This window comes from Maniola jurtina, chromosome 7, assembly GCF_905333055.1.
Source record: "Maniola jurtina chromosome 7, ilManJurt1.1, whole genome shotgun sequence".
NCBI lineage: Eukaryota > Metazoa > Arthropoda > Insecta > Lepidoptera > Nymphalidae > Maniola > Maniola jurtina.
Window position 1 is genome coordinate 8,220,042 of NC_060035.1, and position 23,340 is coordinate 8,243,381.

Below are 23,340 nucleotides of genomic sequence, written 5' to 3' on the forward strand. Positions count from 1 at the left end.
TATGAAACGAGTGACGGAGAGAGCCCTGTTAATGCATACTTACCTTGTTATAATTAGGTAAATATCAATAAGCTTATTGCCAATTGTATTTTAATGATGATACTTATTTAGAATGGAATAAAAAACCGGCCAAGTGCGAATCAGACTCGGCGTTCCGTACTCGGGTAATTTTTCCGACAATTTGCACGATAAATCAAAAACGATCATATATAAAAATAAATGAAAATCTGTTTTAGAATATAAAGGTACAGCCCTTTCATATGATACCCCACTTGGTACAGTTTTCTTACTTTGAAAATTGAAACACATTTAAATTTTTTTTCTCTGATGAAACCACAAATTTACGGTTTTCGGATTTATTCCTTTACTTGTGCTATAAGACCTACCTACCTGCCAAATTTCATGATTCTAGGTCAACGGGAAGTACCCTATAAGGTTTCTTGACAGACACGACGGACGGACGGACGGACGGACGGATAGACAGACAGACTGACAGACGGACAGACAATAAAGTGGTCCTATAAGGGTTCCGTTTTTCCTTTTGCGGTACGGAACCCTAAAAATTATTAAACTTTCTAAACTAGGTAGGTATCTACTCATTAAAATGCCCCTTGCAACATAATAATAATATTTGAATAAAAATCATACCAACGCGTTATTTAACATCAATAGCCATCGCAAACCTATCCAGAGATAAGCTTCTAGAGAAACACCGTATCATCATGAAGATGGTAAGTTAACATAAAATTAATTATTATATATATTTACAGGCATAAAGCCCTGCTGTCTCGTTCATTTTTAGGGTTCCGTACCTCAAAAGGAAAAAAGGAACCCTTATTGGATCACTTCGTTGTCTATCTGTCTGTCATGTCTGTCGTGTCTGTCAAGAAACTTATAGGGTACTTCCTAATTGACCTAGAATGATGAAAGTTGGCAGGTAGGTAGGTCTCATAGCACGAGTAAAGGAAATAATCCGAAAACCGTATTCAATCAATTTCATGATTCTAGGTCAACGGGAAGTACCCTATATATTTCTCGTTGACCTAGAATCATAAAATTTGGCAGGTAGGTAAGACTTATAGCACAAGTAAAGGAATAAATCCGAAAATCGTGAATTTGTGATTACATCACAAAAAAAAAATTAAAATGTGCTTCAATTTTTAAAGTAAGATAACTATACTAAGTGGGGTATCATATGAAAGGGCTTTACCTGTATATTCTAAAACAGATTTTTATTTATTTTTATGCATAATAGTTTTTGATTTATCGTGTAAAATGTCGAAAAAAAAACCTGAGTACGGAACCCCCGGTGCGCGAGTCCGACCGCACTTGGCCGGTTTTTTTTAATTTAAGATGCCATAACCTTTATTGCAATGTTCCTATATCATAAAATGACTGTCTTTTGAATTTTAGTTCGTGGCTTTGTTCGCTTCGTTGGCTGTGGCAGCGGCAGTTCCTAGCGTGGATCCAGAGGTGCCCGTCGAGCGTTGCCGGCGCTTGAACACGAGTAAATACACGTGAGTTCGGGCAGTATAGTCTACGCTACGTGACAGCCGAAGGCACCATCGTCACGGAGCGCGGCCGCCTTGTTCCCTCGCCCGACGGGTCTGGCCATGTTCTCGTCGTGGAAGGCGAAGTCTCGTACATCGGTGATGACGGCAAAACCTATGTTACCAAATACAGCGCGGGACTCGATGGCACTAATGTTGAAGGAACTCATCTACCCGTTGCTCCCGAACCCGTTACGGTCGAAGTTCCAGTGAAACTTTAACAAAAATGTATGTATGTAATGGATTGTACTATAACTTAATAAAATCTTAACTTTGTACATTTTGTATTTTTATGTCACACGCCCCTAGATTACAACTGTTTTAACTCAAAAACTTGTATTCTTCTGACTGACTCGAACACAACTGTGGAAAACTGTAGTAGGATACTACGATAATACATATTATGTTTTAATGTTCAAAGCACAATCAAAAATACTTCTAAATCTTTTTACAACTTTAATATCTTTCTCATTACTTTGTTTTCTTCTGTAATAATCTGTAATCTCCCTAGTGGCGATAAACCATTATAGCCAGCCATTTAAAAGTAATTTCTTTTTAAAAGTATTTCGTTCCCGTTTTGGTATATTAGTATAAATATTAACTTATGCTTTTAATAGAGTGCACGAAAAATTCAAGATAAGGCGATAATATCTAAAAAATAGCAATTTATTCTATCTGATGTGCCTAAATTGTGGAAGACTCGTCGGTTTGGTGTGGGGTCAGGGGTATCTAAAAGAAAACACAGAATCCTTGTAGCGATTGACGGGATTTATAATGCTAAGAAATAAATAATACGTGAGGGATATGGCTAACTTACTTGCCTATTTACGTCATTTGTGGGAACGAGCACCTGGAATGAGTGTAACATTTTGTAAGTAATAGGTAGGTGTTTTTTTAGATTTGCCTTTATCCAAGTTTAAAAAATCTATTAAGTTACATAAAAGCATGTTAAAAATGAAGTGTTTGAATGATATAAAAGCGTGGATTTGACTCGCCTTAGTAAGAGTTCACTCTGGCAATAGTGCCTATGTGGGATGTAATATATGTACTTGTGGTACTTAACGTAGGTACATACTTAGTAGGTATGTAAATTAAGTACCCACCTACCTATGGCATAAAATTGGATATTTGAAAAGAGCAACCGCAGTTTCTTGCTGGTTCTCGGTAAGAGGGATATTTTGAACTAGTGCAGGTATATTCTTTTGACGATTCAAAAGCACTTGTAAAAGTTTATTTGAAGAAAAAATATTTCTAGTCAATTTATTAAATTATTCGAATATTTTATTACTGTATGAATTGGGACAAAAAATATTAATTATGTACGTAAGTACCTATAGCAATTATAGATCAGTGATCACAAATAAATTAATAGTTAATTAACGATTTGGACCTCTCAAATGGGGTTTTCAATTAACATTTTATGTACTTTCATAAGATTATATAAAAGGGAAGATTTCCACTGGTGCATTATTGTAAGACAAGCAGAACCAAGGTAAGGTGTCTATCTTTTAATTTTCCAACGTAGTTATGATTTTGTCATTTTTTTTTGAATTCGCATATTACTTGTACCTTGTAGACTCTTTGTAAAAATCAAAAAAATCCAATTCTCACTTTTTATAAAATATATAGAAGGCGCTAGTGCCTATATTCTGTTCCTAAGTGTCAAATCCCAAAAACTTTTATTTCTTATAGTCAATCTTTCACATTCAAGGTCCATTATACCAACTTATAATCTGATATCGTAGTTGTTAAGATTTCGGCCTCCTAGTCGGAATTCGATATCGAGTACGCGAATATTATTATATGCCGCCACTTCCAACTTTCGGCTTTAACGGTAAAGGAAAACATCGTGAGGACATTTGCATGAGAGGTTCTCCATAATGCTCTCACAGGATGTGAACTCTGCCAACCCACACTTGGCCAGCGTGGTAGATTACCCCTCTCATTTTGAGAGGAGACCTGTTCTCAGTAGTGAGCCGCCAATGAGTTGATGTTGATGATGATGATACTTACAATCTTAAGTAATATTGATAGTTGTAAAATAAATAACATATTGTTACAGATGTATCTTCTGGGCGTGCTGTGTTTAGTGGCATTTACCACAGCTTTACCCGTCATTCCTGAACCACCTTCATTGCCAGGTGATGTTACAGTCCACGATTCCGTTCTTCATACCAACTTACCAGTCCGGGAAGATGCACAAAAAGGTGAACATGAAGAAAAAAAGGACGAGAATGAAGCTGAACCACCTAAGGAAATTGTTTATTTGAGTATGCCAGAGCCTCCAATGTTGCCTCCACTTGATGGATCTATTTATGTAGAGTTGATAAAGCACGAGGAAAAAGAGGAATCGGAAGGCGATAAAGACTCTAAAAATGAAGAGGATTCCAAGATCGATGATGATAAAAAAGTTAATAAACAGAATATTCCTACAATCCCTGTCATAAGTAACATTATTTCCACATTTAGCAATATCAAATGGCCCACTTCTATTTCAGATATCAAATGGCCCTTTTCTATTCCAAATATCAAATGGCCATCCATTTTCAGCCGTTCCCATAGAATTATTTACCCTGGTTATGTTTTAGAGGTTAAATAGAAAAGATTGTTGTTTCTAATAAAAATGATAAATTCGAATTAGTTTTTTTATTCTTTCATTCAATGTTGAGATGATAATGGGTTAATTTTTCGCCAAATTATCCTAGCAAGTACATATTATCCTACCAAATAAAATAGAGGACAGGAAGCCTATCATGAGTAGGTCCTTTTGCGACTACAGGTCACTATAGGATAGAAAAAAAAACCGGCCAAGTGCGAGTCGGACTCGCGCACTGAGGGTTCCTTACTCGGGTATTTTTTCGACATTTTGGACGATAAATCAAAAACTATTACGCATAAAAATAAATAAAAATCTGTTTTAGAATGTACAGGTAAACCCCTTTCATATGATACCCCACTTGGTATAGTTATCTTACTTTGAAAATTGAAACACATTTCAATTTTTTTTCTGTGATGTAATCACAAATTCACGATTTTCGGATTTATTTATTATTTACTTGTGCTATAAGACCTACCAGCCAAATTTGAATCAACGGGAAGTACCCTATAGGTTTTCTTGACAGACACGACGGACGGACTGACGGACGGACAGACGGACAGACAGACAACAAAGTGATCCTATAAGGGTTCCGTTTTTCCTTTTGAGGTAGAGAACCCTAATAAGTAAGAAAAACGTTTATTTTTTAAATTGCGCCACACATCACGTTATGTCAGTGGTTATAATATATTATAAGAGTTGATTTAATTAAGGCGGTTAATTGACCAGTTAGCCGGTAATTTAACCGTCTGTGAGTACGTATGCTAAGCTACCACCCACAGTTATATTATAAAAATTTCGTCACTTTTCCCTTTTTAGGGTTCCGTAACCTCAAATGAAAAATGGAACTCATATAGCATCACTTCGTTGTTCGTCTGTCTGTCAATACCCATTTTCTCAGAAACCCGTGGAAGTATCAAGTTGAAAAATCCTGGGAGCTGCAAAAAAATCAAATTCAAGCAATTAAAAGATAAGGCGTGCATTCTGCATATTTTGACACTATCTTAGCGACTTTATACGCATCGACTACACTTTCAAATCTCTATTTTACCCCCTTAGGGGATGAATTTTCAAAAACCCTTTCGTAGTAGATGTCTACGCCATGATCATGCGTGCTTTTCAGCCCAATCCGTCTAGTAAGTAGTTTGACCTGTGCATTGATAGATTAGTCAGTCAGTCAGCTTTTCCTTTTTTACCCGACTGCGACAAAGCCAAAAGAAAATGATTTTATTAAATTTAAGATAAAAAGTGGGTAGTGATAGTGAAAAGGCTCTTTTAATTTAGTACAAATATTATGTGGGATTAGTCAACTACGCAGTGTACTATAATTATAATATTCTCTATTATTATGTGCATTAGTATGGTGCACAATTTGGTGTGTGCGCTAACAGAGGTGCACTCTTAAGACCTTTACTTTCATAGTTCGATGGGAAGGCAAATTGGAAACCTTATGAGTCGTAAGCGTAATAAGTATTTTTCATAGATTAAAACATCTAGTCTCATTAAATTAATAACTACCTATTGAAGTTTTCATTCGGATTTATTAATAACAAAACGACAACATGTAAACTTTAATAACATATTTTATTATTTCAATACAGGGTCTACAATATCTACACTTTTTCCGTCTTTATTTGCCAAAATTGTCGTACCAAGGTGACAAAGTAGGCACCGGTGGCGGCGATTTGTTATGAATGGATTGTGGTGTGCTAGACGTCTCAGGGTATTGGGGGTTCACGATTGGTTTTTCCTTCTTGATATCATCCCAGCTGAACTTATGTTTTCCCCTATTAGCAAGAGAGGGCGGCTGGCGAGGAACATTATTGGTAATTGAATCCGAGACGTAAGAGGCAGATGGCGCGAACTGAATACCTTCGATGTCTATTGAATGACTAGGTGCGACATAAGGAGATGGAGTGCTTTGACTTTTTGGTAGTTCTGTCCACTGTGCGGTGTGTGATGCAGGTGTTGGAGCACTTGGTACTTGAGGAGTAAAGTTATTAAGGGAATTTCCTGGATGAGCATTCCGTTGAACTGTAGGATTATTCCAGGTCAGTATTGAACTCTTCTCAAGGTTTTGTTGATTGATCTGTGGTCTTGAAAAGGCAAATTTCAGTGGCACCGATGCTACATGCGGCTCATTCAGATGATCTTGTTGATGATGGTAGTTGTTGGCCAACGTCATTGTTGGGTATACGTGCTGTGATTCCTTTTCGGCTTTCATCGAGAATATTGAAGCAGTCGTCGTAGTTTGTGGTCTGGTGTGGAAATACCTGCCAACATTTTCTTCTCTCATTTCTACTTGAGGGGGTTGGTCATGCCTTATTTGCTCAAAATTGAAAGAGAACGTTGAATCGGGACCAACTTTTAAATTCGACTGAAAGTCATCATCAAAGTAATCCACTGGCTGCCCATTATAATTTTTATTGTCCGTTGCTAGAACTGACGCCACGAAAAGTAAGAAAATTCGTATAGAGCGCATCTTTCTGTAAGAAAATATTAAAAAAAAAACATTAGAAAGTCAACATTTAACTAAGATTTTATACGGTTAGGGAACAAAAGATGACATGTTTACTTGTATTTAGGTACACTAGAAATACTTCAAACCTACCCGTCGAAAAGTTCATGAGGTTCACTTTTTATTAGGTATCTATATAAAATCAAGAAGCTAGGCTTACTGGTAGGTAAAAGAAGGGCAAGAGTATGTTATATTATCAAATTGTCAATTGTATCATCATTAAAAATATTGGACCATTAACTTAATAGATACTGTTGTTGACTATAACTGATTATAACAGCTATAAAATGAACAGAATATTAGGATTAAATAAATAATATTATGTCTAGGTATGCTTACTTACATTCAAAGTGTGTGCTCCATCTGATGAACTGATGTCATATTCCACTTTTTATACAGTCGTACCTCATTACTTAAAACAAATCTAGTTTTTAATAAGTACCTACTAGTGAAAGATGCAATTACCTATATATAATTGCCTAGATTGGGTAACATCAATTTACTAATCGCTATCAATTTTTCCAGAAATTGTGTAGGTAGGTCCCTGCTTATTGTACGAAGAATGAAAATTGTATTTATAACCTACTAGCTGACGCCCGCGACTTCGTCCGCGTGGATTTAAGTTTTTCGAAATCCCGTGGGAACTCTTTGATTTTCCAGGATAAAAAGTAGCCTATGTGCTAATCCAGGATATTATCTATCTCCATTCTGAATTTCAGCCAAATCCGTCCAGTGATTTTTGCGTGAAGGAGTAACAAACACACACACACACACACACACACACACACACACACACACACACACACACACACACACACACACACACACACACACACACACACACACACACACACACACACACACACACACACACACACACACACACACACACACACACACACACACATACAAACTTTCGCCTTTATTTTGAATTTTGACTTTTTTTTGCCAGGTTTTAGGGTTCCATATCCGAAGGGACCCTATTAATAAGCCTCCGCTGTCCGTCCGTCTGTCTGTCTGTCAGCGGGCTGTAACTCATGAACCGTAATAGGTGGAGAGTTGAAATTTTCACATAGTATGTAATGTGTATTGTGTATTCCCTATAACAACACAATAAAAAGTTCAAAATGACCGCCATGTTAATTAAAAAATAAAAAGTGCATAATCTTGTACGATGGTAGGTACGGCACCCTTCGTGTCTCGCACTTGACCGATTTTTTTGTATGGGAAACTAGCAGAAAAGTAACTCCAGTAGAAAACAAAATCGGTATAGGGTAGGATTTCCAAAAATAAGTCGGTACTTAATTATGTACTTCTTCATTTATAACCGAAAGTCTAATAAGTATATCAATTTTCATAAAATTGAAAATGACGAAGTTTCCTTTAAATTTTCATTATCTATTTAACCCCCTTAGTGGTAGAATTTCCAAGTTCCAGAGACTACTTCCTACAAACAAGCTTACAAAATCTTTATACCTATTATTAGTATAGATATATGCCCAATGTATACCAGAGATTATTTAAAAATCTAACGAACGAAAAATTATAAAAACCTTTTTGTGTTCAGAGTACTTACTTCACAAAACAAAAACATAAAAAATACTTTAATTATTTATTTGAAATTGAACAGAACAATTAATTAATTTCTTAAAATATACATAGCACACAAAGAATAAGCTAAGAAATAATTACACTTATTAGTACTATTAGTAGGTAAGTGCACACTGGATATCTTATAATTATTTTGGTCCTATATAATAATTTAATATAAATAATGTAACAATAAAATAACGTGAATCAAGTCGTAAATAATAATATAATCCCACTGAATAGTTATAGGAACGAGGTGTCATTTTTCTCCAACAAACATTTAAATAATGACAAATCATTCGCTATAACCAGCTTTGCTCTTTCACCAAGCTTAAAATATTCGAAATAATTAAATTATTTACATCAATATGAATTTAATCTATTAAGCTACATTAAGAGGGGTGTCTCCGTCACTCGCTTCATACAAACGTAGTTCCAATTTCATTTGAATATTAAGCAACCAAAGTCCATGAAATTTTGCAGACATATTCTAGAAACTAATATCTATGTCTGTGGTTTCCAGATTTCTGTTAAAATATTCGGTTTCAAAGTTACGCGGTCTTATTTTACATACAAATCTTTGAGCCCTTGTAATTTTAAAACTACATATTTTTAGAAAAATCTAAAACACCACAGACACAGATATTAGTTTCTAGAATGTGTCTGCAAAATTTCATGAACTTTGGTTGCTTAATATTCAAATGAAATTGGAACTACGATTGTATGAAGCGAGTGACGGAGAGAGCCCTGTTAACGTACCTATAGTGTACATTAAAGGTAGAAAATATTATAAAATATGGTTTTAAAAACAGTAGGTAGGTACTACCTATCTGGTGCAGAAATAAACTATTGTTATATTATGATAAAAAGCATTTACTTAACATTTTTTAAATAGATAATGGATATACTTCGAAAAAAACTCTAGGTATATTATGTGATACATATTTTATCCTATATTTGTATAACATTCCTAAAAAGGGCACATAAACATGAACATGAGACGCCTACGCAGACTCATTAGCAAGAAAATGGCTTTGTGACAAATCAAGTCAAGTTCAATGCTCCCCTTTGTCTAAAAAAATAAAACGATTGTGCTGACGGTATCTAGGGTCTAGGTACATCTGGGTAATATAAATATTTAGATACATTGGTCCTACTAAGTATTTTACAAGTTTGACTAAACTTTCATGTATTTATGCCTATTTACTTACTCAAAATTTAATTTATTAAAAGCGATAATTACTATTAGTCTCAATCTCAATTTCTTCGAAAGTATCACTGGATCAATTTTGAATATTATGAGACTATTATTTAAGTACCTACCTATACACATGCACAGGTTTATTTCATGACTTCACTTATTTTAACCAAGCATAATTACAATTTATTTAGTAAATATCGAAGTAAAGAACATAAAATCTGTTAATAAATTATTATTTATATTTTTAAGTTAATTTATAAGTTAGATCATTTAGATCAATAAAATATAATATTGCATTATACCTATCTATGTAGATACATATGGCTAAGAATTTTCGTTCGAGGATCAATCGTTTTGTCTCTACCAATCAATTTGAAAGAATTATTATTTTAACTAGAAATACTGATTTACAGGTGGTAACTTCAATACACATACGAAAATAATGACTTAGCTTAATTTACAGGCCTCGGATCATAAGGAGTGGCGTCGTGACCGACGTATCGGTTGTTTTTCCGAATTTGAAAACCTTGGCCCGGCGCCGTATTATAATAAATTACTCTCCGAATTCCGAATGGATCTATATATCCAAAACTGCCAGTTCGTTCGTCAGCATCTCGCGTTTCTTCCTCGTGGTATTGTTTAGGAAGGTAGTATCGGAATCCGTTTCGTCTAAATGCAACGCCATCGTAACCTGGGAACTGGGGCGTATAGCCGTCACCAACGCGTATGCCAGGTTGTCTTCTTGTCCAGTCATTGGCATGTCTATAAGAGTTCGGGTTGAATAAGTCAAAACGTCCTTGAGGCGTGCTATCACTGGCATAGTAGCCGTCTATGCTATTAGTATTTGATGAGTCGTAATCATAAGGATTTGGTCGAGGAGTAGCTTCATCTGCTGTAATGGGTGGAACTGTTGGTCTAGGGTCATATGTAGGAGATGAATCAATCGAGTTGGGTGACACTTCAACTCTCGGTGTAGACGATGAGCTAGAATATGGTGGTGGGGGCGTTATGGCCACGACCGATGGGTAGGGATTCAGTGGATTCGTACTTGAAGATGGCAATGGAGCGTGGGTTGTAGTAGTGAACCGTGGTGTTCCTCTTGGTGGATGTTGTGCTGGTGCTGGTGTGATATTGTATCCAGAATCTGTTGGTGCCGTTTTTGCAATTCTTAGAGATTCCTAAAAGCAAATAATTTAATAAGACAATCAGCGAAGATTAGCAGCAATAAACATTACCTACATACGTACATACATGCCAAAGCCGTATAATATTTTACTAATATCAAAGTTGTAGAAGTTGATACATACCCCTATAGGTCGATTTTCTCCCACGTAGACCGTTTTGGACTTATAGATTCTGTATCCTTGGTCATCAGCTATGTAGTCTTGAAGCCTTAAAAATCCATCGGCGCCCACCCAACCCGTGGTTCCTGGAAAAAGAATATGTATCACTTCGTATTACAATGATTCACTGATTTCAACTTCATTTGTATGATTTGAGTAAGTTCCTTGGGACGTGGGTGTGAGATTAACAGATACGATCGTCATTTTTTACGACCGTTCTATTTTGCTCGGGTATCGTAAGCACCTACCATATTTCTGATACTTGTGTTATAAGCACACAGATTTGCTTTATTGTTTTCATAGACAATGCACAAGGTAGAAAAGATAACTGAGCATAATTTCCTCAAGAAATATATATAAACTTGAGACTGATATTGGATAATAGGTCGTCCATGATTTTGCCTGATTTTGCACAAAACTTTTTCGTCAAGGTTTGCAATGATAGTGAAAATCACACAGAAATCCACTCTGATGTTCAGCGATAAAATTAAGTCAGTGCATGAAGAAATGCGAATTGTGAATTTTTGCGATATTTAGAGGAAAAATGTAATTACCAACAACTGATCCATCTTTCAGACGTCTTTCTTTGCGATACTGTCCGTTGTGTGTTTGGTAGAGGAAGTATCTTTCGTCATCCTCGTCGGTCTGTATGTGGAATTGGTCTGGGTCCTGCTGGGCACTGTAGCTGTCCAACGCTGCTAACGCGCTGTAAGCGCACATCTGTTGAATAAAACTTATGGTTAGCGATGATGAAATTCTCATTATAATTTTCGACCAAAACTAATGTATGTGTTTTAGGTTTCACTTGTTCGCATGAAAATAAATAAAATTATTATTAATTAAAAGCCAACGCGTGGTAGGTCGCTGGCATTATTTAAAATATTGTTTGTGATTTTGAACTTTGCAATGTGGCGTTTGGCGAAAGATCAGGGCTCTCTCCGTCACTTACTCCATACAATCGTAGTCCCAATTTCATTTGAATATTAAGCAACCAAAGTCCATGAAATTTTGCAGAATATTCAAAAAACCTGTCTAGATATCTGTGCCTATGGTGTTTTAGATTTTTCTAAAAATATGTAGTTTTAAAATTAGGGCTCAAAGATTTGTATGTGAATTTTTAAGAACGCGTAACTTTGAAACGGAAATCTAGAAAACCACCGACATAGATATTAGTTCCCGGAACGTTTCTACAAAATTCCATTGAGTATGATTGGTTAGTATTCCAATAAGATACGAACTACGTTTGTATGGAGCGAGTGACGGAGAGACCGCTCTGAAATCTACAACGTGGTGACGATCTATGGCTGTTGAAAAAACTAAAAGTAATACTTGATATTTTATTTAAAGTATCTAACTTAGTTTTCTTATAATACCAATGCTTTAAATAAATTAGTATTGCAGGATATCATGTGATCTCAGTTTCACGAATCTCATGTCTGACGAACGTGGGATTGGGGATTGTTTAACAAAATTACTTAACTCATTGTGTCAAGGATAACAAATTCTGGTAGCTTTGATAAAATTGACGAACGAGCTAAAACATTTACGATTAAGGATGTAAGGAGGTTCTAATATAAAAAAAACCGGCCAAGTGCGAGTCAGACTCGTCCACTGAGGGTTCCTTACTCGGGTATTTTTTCCAACATTTTGCACGATAAATCAACAAATAAAAATAAATAAAAATCTGTTTTAGAACGCACAGGTAAAGCCCTTTCATATGATATCCCACTTGGTATAGTTATCTTACTTTGAAAATTAAAACACATTTTAATTATTTTAAATGATGTAGGTAACCACAAATTCGGGGTTTTTGGTTTATTACTGTACTTGTGTTATAAGACCTACCTACCCGCCAAATTTCATGATTCTAGGTCAACGGGAAGTACCCTATCGGTTTCTTGACAGACAGACAGACAGACAGACAACAAAGTGATCCTATAAGGGTTCCGTTTTTCCTTTAAAGGTACGGAACCCTAAAAACACGCACGCAATTTTTGTTCTTATGCCCATTACGGTGTTTTTGTGGGTGCAGTCTTCTCGCGTTGTGCACTACCCGTAAAATAGGGCATTAGGTATGTGAAAAAACAATGGTAAAGTCACGAATCAGTGACGCACGGAACCAACACTTTGTCGAACAATAGCTAGATGTTAAGTAGGCCTCGAAGGTCACGATGAAGTAATGAAACAGTTTTTAATTTCAGACCGGTACAGTGCACACTGACACATGGTCTGTTAATGAGATTTTTTATTTGTTTCAGAACTTTGTACTTATTTAATAAGTAACAGGGGTTTCTTGAAGGTCTTTTAATTCGACTTGCATATCACGAGGAAACTTGGACGAATTAATCACTTCGAGAGGAAAATTTATGTTGATAGATTGCTGGAATATTGAGATGTAGGGTTATCTGATAAGTATAGCTACAACCTCCTAGCTTTGAAATATTAGTTATCACAGCAGTGCGTTGTCTCTTTTTCTAACTCTCATACCTACTTCTTACACGAGATGGTGTAGTACATTTTTTTTTTTGCCATATTTATTTTATTTTATTTATTATTATTGACATTAAAAAATACAGAGAGTTTTTGTTACATTCAGCGCCACAAAAACTACAGTTGGTTTTACCTTTTACATTGATAATAATATTGTAATTTTATGATACTGAGTTTCTTACCGGCTCTTCTCAGTATAATTCTGAACCGGTGGTGGTAGTCATAGACGTAGCATAAAAGTTAGGTACTGTTGATCTAAATGAATTAAAAAAAAATCATAAAATTCACCATTACCATTGTTAGATTGTAGACTTTTGCAAATTGGCCTACTTGACCTAGTTTTAACTATTGTACTAGGAAGACTTGAAGATTAATGTTGATAAATGCACATACTATAGCCCTACACATGACTTGTCTCCTAGAATAATAATAGGTAGGTACATCAGCATACGAGGTAATGGTGCAACCTCGGGAACAAAACGTGGGCCGATAACTAAGGACCTACGCGGAAACACCAGCGCATGTCAGATTAGCTGACACTACAATGCGTGAACGAATGTACAAATATTTAGATACTAGATGAAGCCCGTGACTTCGTACCTGCGTACTAAATCTACGCACTGCGTAGATTTAGGCTTTTTAAGAATCCGAACTCTTCGATTGTCTGGGACAAAAAAGTAGCCTATGCCCATCCCAGCCCGGCTAGCATGGGCAGTAGATAAAAATTGTATCCCCCGATTATATCCACTGATGTCATAGAAATCAGTGGATATAATCGGGGATATAATTTTTATCTACTGCCCATGCTAGCCGGGCTGGAGTGCAAGCTATATCTGTACCAAACGTCAAAATCGATTAAACGGATGTGCCGTGAACACACTCATAAATTATCACTTGACTACGACCTGATAGAAAGGTGATTATTATCATCAACATGCTTAATTTATTGTTATAATCTGATTCTAAAGGAACGTAAACTGGCTTAAGGAACCTTGGCAGCTGGGTAAATCTAAATAGGTGTGGTATAAACCAAACACAGCTTTTGTTGGTTCCTGTATGGCATCGGTTTTGGCCGACATGGACAAATACGTAATCTTATAAAGTTTGCTTTTATAAAATTGTTGATTAACATACGCAATGATAGATTATGTACCTACCATGCAAATATTTTAATCGTAACAACTCAGAATGAGATCACGTATAAATTAATTGGTTTATCTACGCTTTTGTTTATTTTATTGGCTCATAGACACCATCGTACATTGTTCTCAAAGCTTTTCAGATCTGAAATCGTCATCATTATTATAGACTAGCTAATGCCCGCGACTTCATTCCCGTGGATTTAAATTTTCAAAAAACCCATGGGAACTCTTTGATTTTCCTGGATAAAAAGTAGGTCATGTCACTTTCTAGGTCTTCAACAATATTTAGGTAAAACATCAAGTCAATCCGTTGTTACGTTGAGGCGTGATTGAAGGACAAACCAACAAACAAACACACTGTCGCATTTATAATATGGGTAGTGATATACCTACCAATGCAAAGAATTATTACTACCTAACGTTCGCTGTATAGCCTAAACTACCTATGCCTTAAGGCTTCATGCCTAGGTTAGGTTGAATGGCTAAGGAATTTTTAAGTGAGCCAGAGAGTGGTAATAAGTAGGTATAACAACAAACTTTTCTAGTCCTATAAAATAGGAATAGAGCTGCGTGAAGAAGAAGCACCTAAGTCAATCGTGGCCTAAAAAGCATGGAAATGGACTGATACAGCCAACTTAGTATATTTGTCTGTTTGCTGGAAGATAGGGGATTATGACCACCATCAAGGAGCAGGCGCGAAAAGGAGAAATTAACTTTCTGTAAGTATGGATAATTGGATAGTAGGTATAATCTGTATAGGTCGCTGAAATATCCAGCAGTGGACACAAATAGGCTAGTGATGATGATAGGTATGTACAAAAGTAACTCGTATCGTATTGTGTATTAGGTTAATTAATACTTCTTGTGCATGTATAATAATTGTGAGCATATTTGGTGTTGTCAGTTTATAATAATTTCATAATAGTAAGTATCCGTGGAATAATTAGCAGAGAAATTCTATCCGGAAATCGTATTATGATCAGGTATTACGGCACTCGATTACAAAAGTTATTTTGTTTCGAAACTAATGAAATGGACACGAACTTTGTATCTGTCAATTAGTCTTCCTTTTAAGGACCTTGTACCTGTTTTACTGCGTAATACTTGCCTTAGTTTATACTAGAGCTGAAATTATAATTACTCAGCGACGGAATTAACATTATTATTGTCCCTGTATAATGAGTCACATAGAACATCTTTTAAATTTTTTTTTTAAATAAAAACTACGCGTTAAGTTCATCTAATGTTAACCCTTGTACAGTGTTTGTTTTATTTTTAACCGTGACCACTGTTCTCCATAACTTTTCCATGGTCAAGAATAAAAATACATATTGGTATGGACGTGCTATTGTTACGTAGGGACCATGCATATATCTGTGAATACAAATTAGCGACTTTTAATCTGTCGGCAAAATATTTTTTAATTGAAAATCTTTAAGAGTGATTGATTTTATTGTAAACTATGATAACTATAAGTGACCTTAAGTACCATACCAACTTAAGCCTAGGGTAGGTATACTTAGGTACAACCCTTTATTAGGTATTATTTTAACTGTAATTACCTACATTTTTACATAAAACTGTTTCACATAAAAAGTTAAAAAGTCTTTGTTTTTCTCTTAGTTATATTGGCGCCTTAGAACTAACTAACGAATGGTAACAACTTAGGAACTGCGAAGTTTTTAGGCGTTTCGGTTCAATGAAATAAAAAGAAAAACGGCTTCTAAACTTGTAACCAAATGTGTATAGGTATGTTTTGAACAGGGCTTTAAAATATTTGGTAATTACTATGCGAAAAGTAAAGTTTTCTCCATTATGTCAAGATGGAAATACAATAAATAAGGGCGAATTCGAGTTGAAAAATAGGTACTAACCTATATCCCTATGATATTTAACAAAAAAATATATATTTAAATTTTCTTTTAAATCGACACTATGGTTCCTTAGACTCTAAGCCCTATAACAGTTTTTAATTTTCATATTGCTCGCAAAATAACATGCTGTGCCTATCATTTTTTTATTTTTAAGAAGCTTAAAATATAAATATCAGAATTAGGAGCTCGCAATTTTTTCAAGGGTTACTTAGAAGTTTTTAATGAAATATTTAACAAGTTTTGTTGATCTACAAAAACATGTAGATACTCGTAATAGTGCAATATTAAAAAAATGCGGTCTATTCGACTGCATTAATTTGACAACTAGGTAATCATTACGCAAATTGCATTTTAATATTTAGTTTCTCAATCTTATAAGCAACTCAATTACACTAATTTCATTAGGACCTTTAAAAGCAATACGTTCCATTGATTCGATATCAGTTTGTAAACTGCAATTATTCTAAACACATCTTCACCCTTGCACTAGCCCTGCCCTGCCCTGCAAAAATGAAGCTGGTGAGTATGATTTTACTGTCTAATTTTTTTTTTTTTTTTTTGAACAACTGATTTATTCTTATTAATTCTAATTATGTATATTATAAGTATTATGAGTACTACATATAAAGTCAACTATGTCCATTAAACAGTATCTAACCTATTTGCAAAAACTTTTTCTATCCGTATTTCCTACAACGTAGGTTATGTTAACTAACTGATTCGTAACTTTGATGGATTCTATAAACTAGCTGATGCCCGCTACTTCGTCCGTGTGGATTTAGGTTTTTCGAAATCCCGTGGGAACTCGTTCATTTTCCGAGATAAAAGTAGCCTATGTGCTAATTATCTATCTCCATTTCAAATTTCAGCCAAATCCGTCCAGCAGTTTTGGCGTGAAGGAGTAACAAACATATACATACATACACACAAACTTCGCCTTTCTATCAAGCAAAACAATGATAATTATGAGTATCTAATGTTGTTTTTAATTTCAGCTTTTGGTAAGCCTTTGCCTAATCGCCGTGGCATCAGCCGCCCCATCTGAAAACAGTGATAAGTTAGCTGCTGTTCGTGCTCTACCGGCGCTTGAGCACATGGAGGTGCACGATGAATTCGGGCAGTATGAGCTGCGGTATGTAACAGCGGAAGGAACCATTGTTACGGAACGCGGACGTCTCGTACCTTCTCTTGATGGCAGTGGGCATGTGTTAGTCACTGAAGGAGAAGTATCATACGTCGGTGACGACGGCAAGACTTATGTCACAAAGTACAGCGCTGGGTTAGGTGGTGCTAAAATGGAGGGAGCCCACCTTCCCGTCGTTCCTAAGCCTGTACCTGTTGAAGTTTCTGCGAACCCTTGAAATATAACCATAATTTACTAAAACATGTTTTATTCATTATCATTCCAACCCATCGCCGTTTAACTACTGAGCAGCAAAAAAAAAAACGTTGATCTCGGAATTCAGGAACGTAAAAATGCTATGTTGTATTTAATTTGCACTTAGTTCCTGTTTTTTTGCACTTAGTGTTACGCAATGAAATACTCAAACGGAACTTTCCGAGTATTTCAACACTAGGTAACTAGTCTTTTTTGACCATTCACAAAAGTCACGATCTATGACGATGTTGGCAATGTCCCGTGATTCATGGATACAGCATACAGCGGTACAGCGATAACCGTAAATGGATATGAAATAGACCGGCGACTGTAGCCGATATGGGCGACGTAATGGGTTTCTATGCAATTTACGTCACACAGTTCACATAGGTTGTCTTCCTTTACTGCATTCCGCCGATGCACGAACTATAATGCAAATAGTGATGTCCTACTTATCTTGTACAAGAAGCACGAGCATCTGATAGGAATACAGTTATCCGTATTACAGTAGCTAGGCTCATCAGTTCCCAGGATTTTTTAACAATAGTTTTCTATTTTCACTGGTTTGATGGACATACCTAAGGTAGATATTTATTATGTATATGAATTATAGAAATAACGTTTTAACTAAATCAGAAGTATGTAAAATTACGAAGACAAAATTGCGGACATCTGCAAGCATAATTTTACGCTTCCGCGTTGGTGTTTGTGTCGGTTTTTTGGGTGTTTTTTCTCCGTACCCACACATACCTTCTTATAATGTCCCAATTATTCAGTCCTAAAATTTAGTTCTCATGACTAATTACTAAGACCATGATGGGGACATTAAGATATGAGATTACCGGCTATATAGGTAGGCGTGTAATCATTCAGGTAGTTGAAATATTTCGAAGTTCGTTTGTACATTATTCTGCAGGTAGGTGCTATGTCTCCAGTTTCATTGGACCATGTCCTTCGTGTTGTGGGCGCTGCCCACGTATCTGTGTGGGCTCAAAATGCGCAAATCCGCATTGCACGCACTAATGTACTAACCTTGTAAGTAATGTTTATCGAGTACACTATCAGACTATGGGATAGTGAGTGGCTATGGTAGATCTTGCAAAAATGGCGTCTCCGTTTCTGTGACGATTTTCAGTGCTGAATATAAACACGTACGGATCAATCTATACGTTGTTCTTATTTGCTTCAAAACCTAGTAAAAATAAATTTATTTAGCTCAGTATCAAATACTAATATCAGTGAGCTTAAAAATAATATATGTTTAAAAACTCGTCTTTTTCTTGTGTGTATTGGATGCGAAACTTTCACCAATAGGTGCATAAACTTGTTGTCATAGTGCAGATGACCTATGACCGGAACCTTCGGTACACTATTATTGTTAGTAAAGTAAAATATTATTATGTAACGACGGAAGTAGAGATTGAGTATTATACATGAAGGCTTTAAAATAAGTACTACTTATAAAAATAATTGTAAATGATGTTTAATTTTAATTTATATGTGCATGTTGAAATAATAGAATATGTTGGAAGTCTGTACTGTACTTTTTCTTGTACCTACCCATATTAAAGCAAATAAAACTATCATTATCTTTACAAGTTTTATTATCAAAAGTGTTTGTTTGTTTGCAAGTTCGTTCATACGCTTAGTTACGACTACGCTACTTTCCAAGTCCTTTGAATAATGACTACTCGTTATTACAAATAAGTAGGTTTACTTACCTAAATGTTTTTGGTTCTTGAGCGATTGAAATCAGATAAAATCAACTAATCTGAATAAATTGCAAATATATCAATCGGTTACACATGAGTATTCACTATTCATTCAATGGCTTAAGAAGAACTAGATCGATATCATTACGTATATTCGAATAAAATATTTATGAAAATATTTGTAATTGCTCCAGTTAAAAACTTTTCCGGAAACAACGAAAGTGATGCGCGAATGAATGCTCACAAAGGCGAAGGTTCTCACGCGATGAAAGCATCTGACGTAAGTAATAAGTAACTGAATGCAACGCTGCCAACATTACAGATTATGCGTAACCTAAATGAAATAGCGTACGTGATTTTCTTTAAAGATATTGTTATGAATTATGTAAGCATTTTGCTTGTCTTTTGTTAGTTTGGAAACGGCTTGTAACAAAACGTAGGCTTTCAATTTTTTTATTGTATTTTAAATGCACTTATTTAATTGCATGATACCTACATGATTTTAATGAGTACGACTTTCCAGATGACCAATTAACACAAACTTACATTTCATCAAATTATTTACGAACTTTTTAGCAATATCTTTAAAAAATAAGTATCTACCTATACATAAAAAAAAAATTAACTACTGATGATGCCCGCGGTTTTTTCTAAAATCCCGTAAGGAACTTTTTGTTTTTCCAGTATAAAAATTAATCTATGCCACTTTCGGGTCTTTACCTATAGCCAAATCACGTCAATCCATAGCGATGTGATTGAAGACCCAACAAATGAACACAATTTTGGATTTATAATGGGTACTGATTGTTTACAATAATTTTTTTTAAACTAACTTTTAGGTCATTTACATCTTACATAAATTACGTGACTCTCTATCTATCTATCTACTTAAATGTCACGGTACTGATTGTGTGCCCACGTGAGATCCATATCTCCTTAAGAGGGGTCTCTCCGTCACTCGCTCCATACAAACGTAGTTCCAATTTCATTTGAATATTAAAAGCAACCAAAGTACATGAAATTTTGCAGACATATTCTAGAAACTAATATCTATACCTGTGGTTTTCCAGATTTATGTTAAAAGATTCAGTTTCAAAGTTACGCGTTCTTAAAAATTCACATACAAGTCTTTGAGCCCCTTTAATTTTAAAACTACATATTTTTAGAAAAATCTAAAAGACCACAGGCGTAGATATTAGTTTCTACCAACCAAATACTTTTTCTTCCATACTGGTTATTATTATTTATTGAAGTCTTGCGTTTTTAGGTCGCAAATCAACGATCTGTCTGGTTTAAAAGCGTGACTTTTGAAAGGAATAGTTTTTATCGTCAACCTACTCCATTTTGTTCCCAATTGCTAATTTCTTGCAACATATAAAATATAACTGCATTTAATGAATTATTTACAGATTTAGACTTAAGATAGACTTTTAAATGGTCACCGAGGAATGTTAGAGCGGATAACGTTTCGTGATATTTAAGAACATTGTGTTTGAGATACAAATCACGTGAACGGTCACATGAGAAAATATGCGCGCACGCATTGTTTAAAACAAGCCCTACATGTCCAATCGGAAACCCAATAAAAGTGCCAAGTGCGAGTCAGACTCGCGCACCAAAGGTTCCGTACTCGGGTTTTTTTCTGACATTTTGCACGATAAATCAAAAAATATTATGAATAAAAATAAATAAAAATCTGTTTTAGAATGTACAAGTAAAGCCTTTTCATATGATACCCCATTTTGTATAGTAATCTTATTTTGAACACATTTTGATTATTTTTTAATTATGTAATCACAAATTCACAGTTTTCGGATTTACCGGTGCTTTAAGACCTACCTACCTGCCCATGATTCTAGGTCAACAGGAAGTACCCTATTAGGTAGTAGGTAAACCTGTAGGTTTTCTTGACAGACACGATGGACGGACGGATAGACAGACAGATAGACAGACAACGAAGTGATCCTATAAGGGTTCCGTTTTTCCTTTTGAGTTACGGAACACTAAAAACAATGTATGTATATTTTATGTACCTATTGTAACACATTTTTTTTGCACAACCCATTTGTAAGGAATGCACTTTCTATCTGAAGTCTAAGTGGACATAACAATGATTAAGTCTTTGTTGTTACATTATCTTTTCTTGTCATTAACATCATTACGTAATAATTGTCCATGTAACAGGCACACAACTATTATAGAACTTGGCTAATCCATACCAAAATATTATAAATGAAAAAGTATGTCTGTCTGTCCACTCGCTTTTCATGGTCCATCCGTTCAATCGATTCTGACGAAAGGTACAGAGTTATTTTCCGTCCCGGGTTTATTATTATTAAGGGCTTAGGCTAATTTTGGTACTAAAAAATGAAACAGTTCCTTCGGGATTTTTGAAAAACAACATGAATAGAGTTGCGAGCCTCGTCTACTAAATACACAGATAGCTTATATACGAGTAACTAAAGACGGACATTAGACATACTTTTTATCCTGGAAAACCAAAAAATTCCCACGGGATTTTTAATACCCCTTATCTACGAGTATGATCTTTTAATATTATAATACCTTAAGTAACTTAAGTTTACTTAATCTAACTTCGGTAGGTTTATTATTTCATGTAAGATACCTACAACTATGAAAGCAAACTGCGTATTGTTTTGCGTAGACCTACTAGGGCATACCTAATATTAATATTATTTCACACGTCGATGTTAAAACTAATTGGAAAATGGAGTATGATTGTCGATTAGATCCTACATAAACATTAGCACAAGAATTAATTAGGCGGAAGTCAGAGATATTCTTTGTTGAGCAAAGTTTGCGTTTGACGATGAAATTATAAGTTATGATGAATGCGGTATGGGTAAAAATACCTACGTAGTTAGTGGTATAAGGCAGGTTTGTCGGATTTATAATAAACCATTAGTAATGTAAGCTATTGGTTAAGATTTCCGCCTCCTTTTCAGGAGGTCGGGGTTCGATCTCGGGCACGCGCCTCTAACTTTTCGAAGCTATGTGTGTTTTAAGTAATTAAATATCACTTGCTTTATCTGTGGAGGAAAACATCGTGAGAAACCTGCATGCCTGAGAGTTCTCCAAAATGTTCTCAAAGGTGTGGTCTGCAAATGAGAACTTAGCCAGCGTGGTCGACTATGGCCAAACCATTCCCATTCAGACAGGAGACAAGTGCTCAGTAGTGAGCCAGCGATGTGTCGATGATGATGATGACACTATTTATTTACTTAATAAACGTAACCGTTTCAAATATAGCGAAGTCAAGTGCATTCCATTTGCGCATTAAATATTGGTGGAGGAGGACGAGTCTACGAATAAAATGCTTTTATGGTCAATTACAAGTAGGTAAACTTCCCGTCACCTGTGCCGCGTTCCTTACTTGTTTCTACTCAGACGCTTGGATTAGCAATTAAATGATTTAAGAATGTGAAATCTTGCATCCCATGATGTTTTGCGGAAATGTACATACCTACCAGGCCACATCGAGAAGGATACTAACTGGTCGCTTTCACCCACGGAGTTTGACGATACTTAATGCTAAGGTGAGTCAAACCTTGTCGCCGGTTTACGTAAACTTCGTGACCCGCTTAGATTGGTATAGATTTGGGCGTAACTAAAATAAATTGTAAGCGTTAACTGCACAAGTTGAGTTGGTACCTACGTGATAGCGAGTTTTGTATGCACGTTTACCTTAAATACGAATTATGTAAGATTGAAACAGAATATATAAAATTGATACTTAGTAATATACTATACTTGTACTAAGTCTTCCCGAAGTTAAAAAGAAAATAAACTATAAATAGATAAGACAGTTATGTCGTCTTTGTAAAGTACAGAAATAATTTTTGTGGTGTTGAGTATTTGCTTACCAAAAGATTTTTAAGTTATGCTTCATAATCTTCAGATTACCACATTCACAGCCATTGAACTG

At 35.4% G+C, this 23,340-nt stretch overlaps 3 protein-coding genes across 5 annotated transcripts in view; 1 reads left to right on the forward strand and 2 right to left on the reverse strand.

Moving 5' to 3' along the window:
- The first annotated feature begins 700 nt into the window (after positions 1–700).
- Positions 701–4,185, forward strand: LOC123866597. The gene is made up of 2 exons (XM_045908247.1): positions 701–731; positions 3,613–4,185. The coding sequence occupies exons 1-2, from the start codon at positions 723–725 to the stop codon at positions 4,147–4,149; spliced, it is 546 nt and encodes a 181-aa protein (XP_045764203.1). The 5' UTR covers positions 701–722; the 3' UTR covers positions 4,150–4,185.
- Positions 2,614–23,340, reverse strand: part of LOC123866592 — a 50,826-nt gene continuing 30,099 nt past the window's right edge. For 2 of the 3 annotated variants that reach the window (XM_045908242.1, XM_045908243.1), the window contains 3 exons: positions 11,353–11,518; positions 10,763–10,884; positions 8,950–10,633 (listed from right to left, as the gene is read on the reverse strand). In XM_045908242.1, the coding sequence (XP_045764198.1) occupies positions 9,908–10,633; positions 10,763–10,884; positions 11,353–11,518 (1,014 nt within the window). In that variant the 3' untranslated portion in view covers positions 8,950–9,907. Of the gene's footprint in view, positions 2,625–8,949; positions 10,634–10,762; positions 10,885–11,352; positions 11,519–23,340 lie in introns of those variants that run through there. The other variant, XR_006796228.1, reaches the window with a different exon arrangement.
- Positions 5,773–7,088, reverse strand: LOC123866594. The gene is made up of 2 exons (XM_045908246.1): positions 7,008–7,088; positions 5,773–6,632 (listed from the first exon to the last, which is right to left on the reverse strand). Exon 2 carries the CDS (start codon positions 6,626–6,628, stop codon positions 5,777–5,779), a length of 852 nt encoding a protein of 283 aa, XP_045764202.1. The 5' UTR covers positions 6,629–6,632; positions 7,008–7,088; the 3' UTR covers positions 5,773–5,776.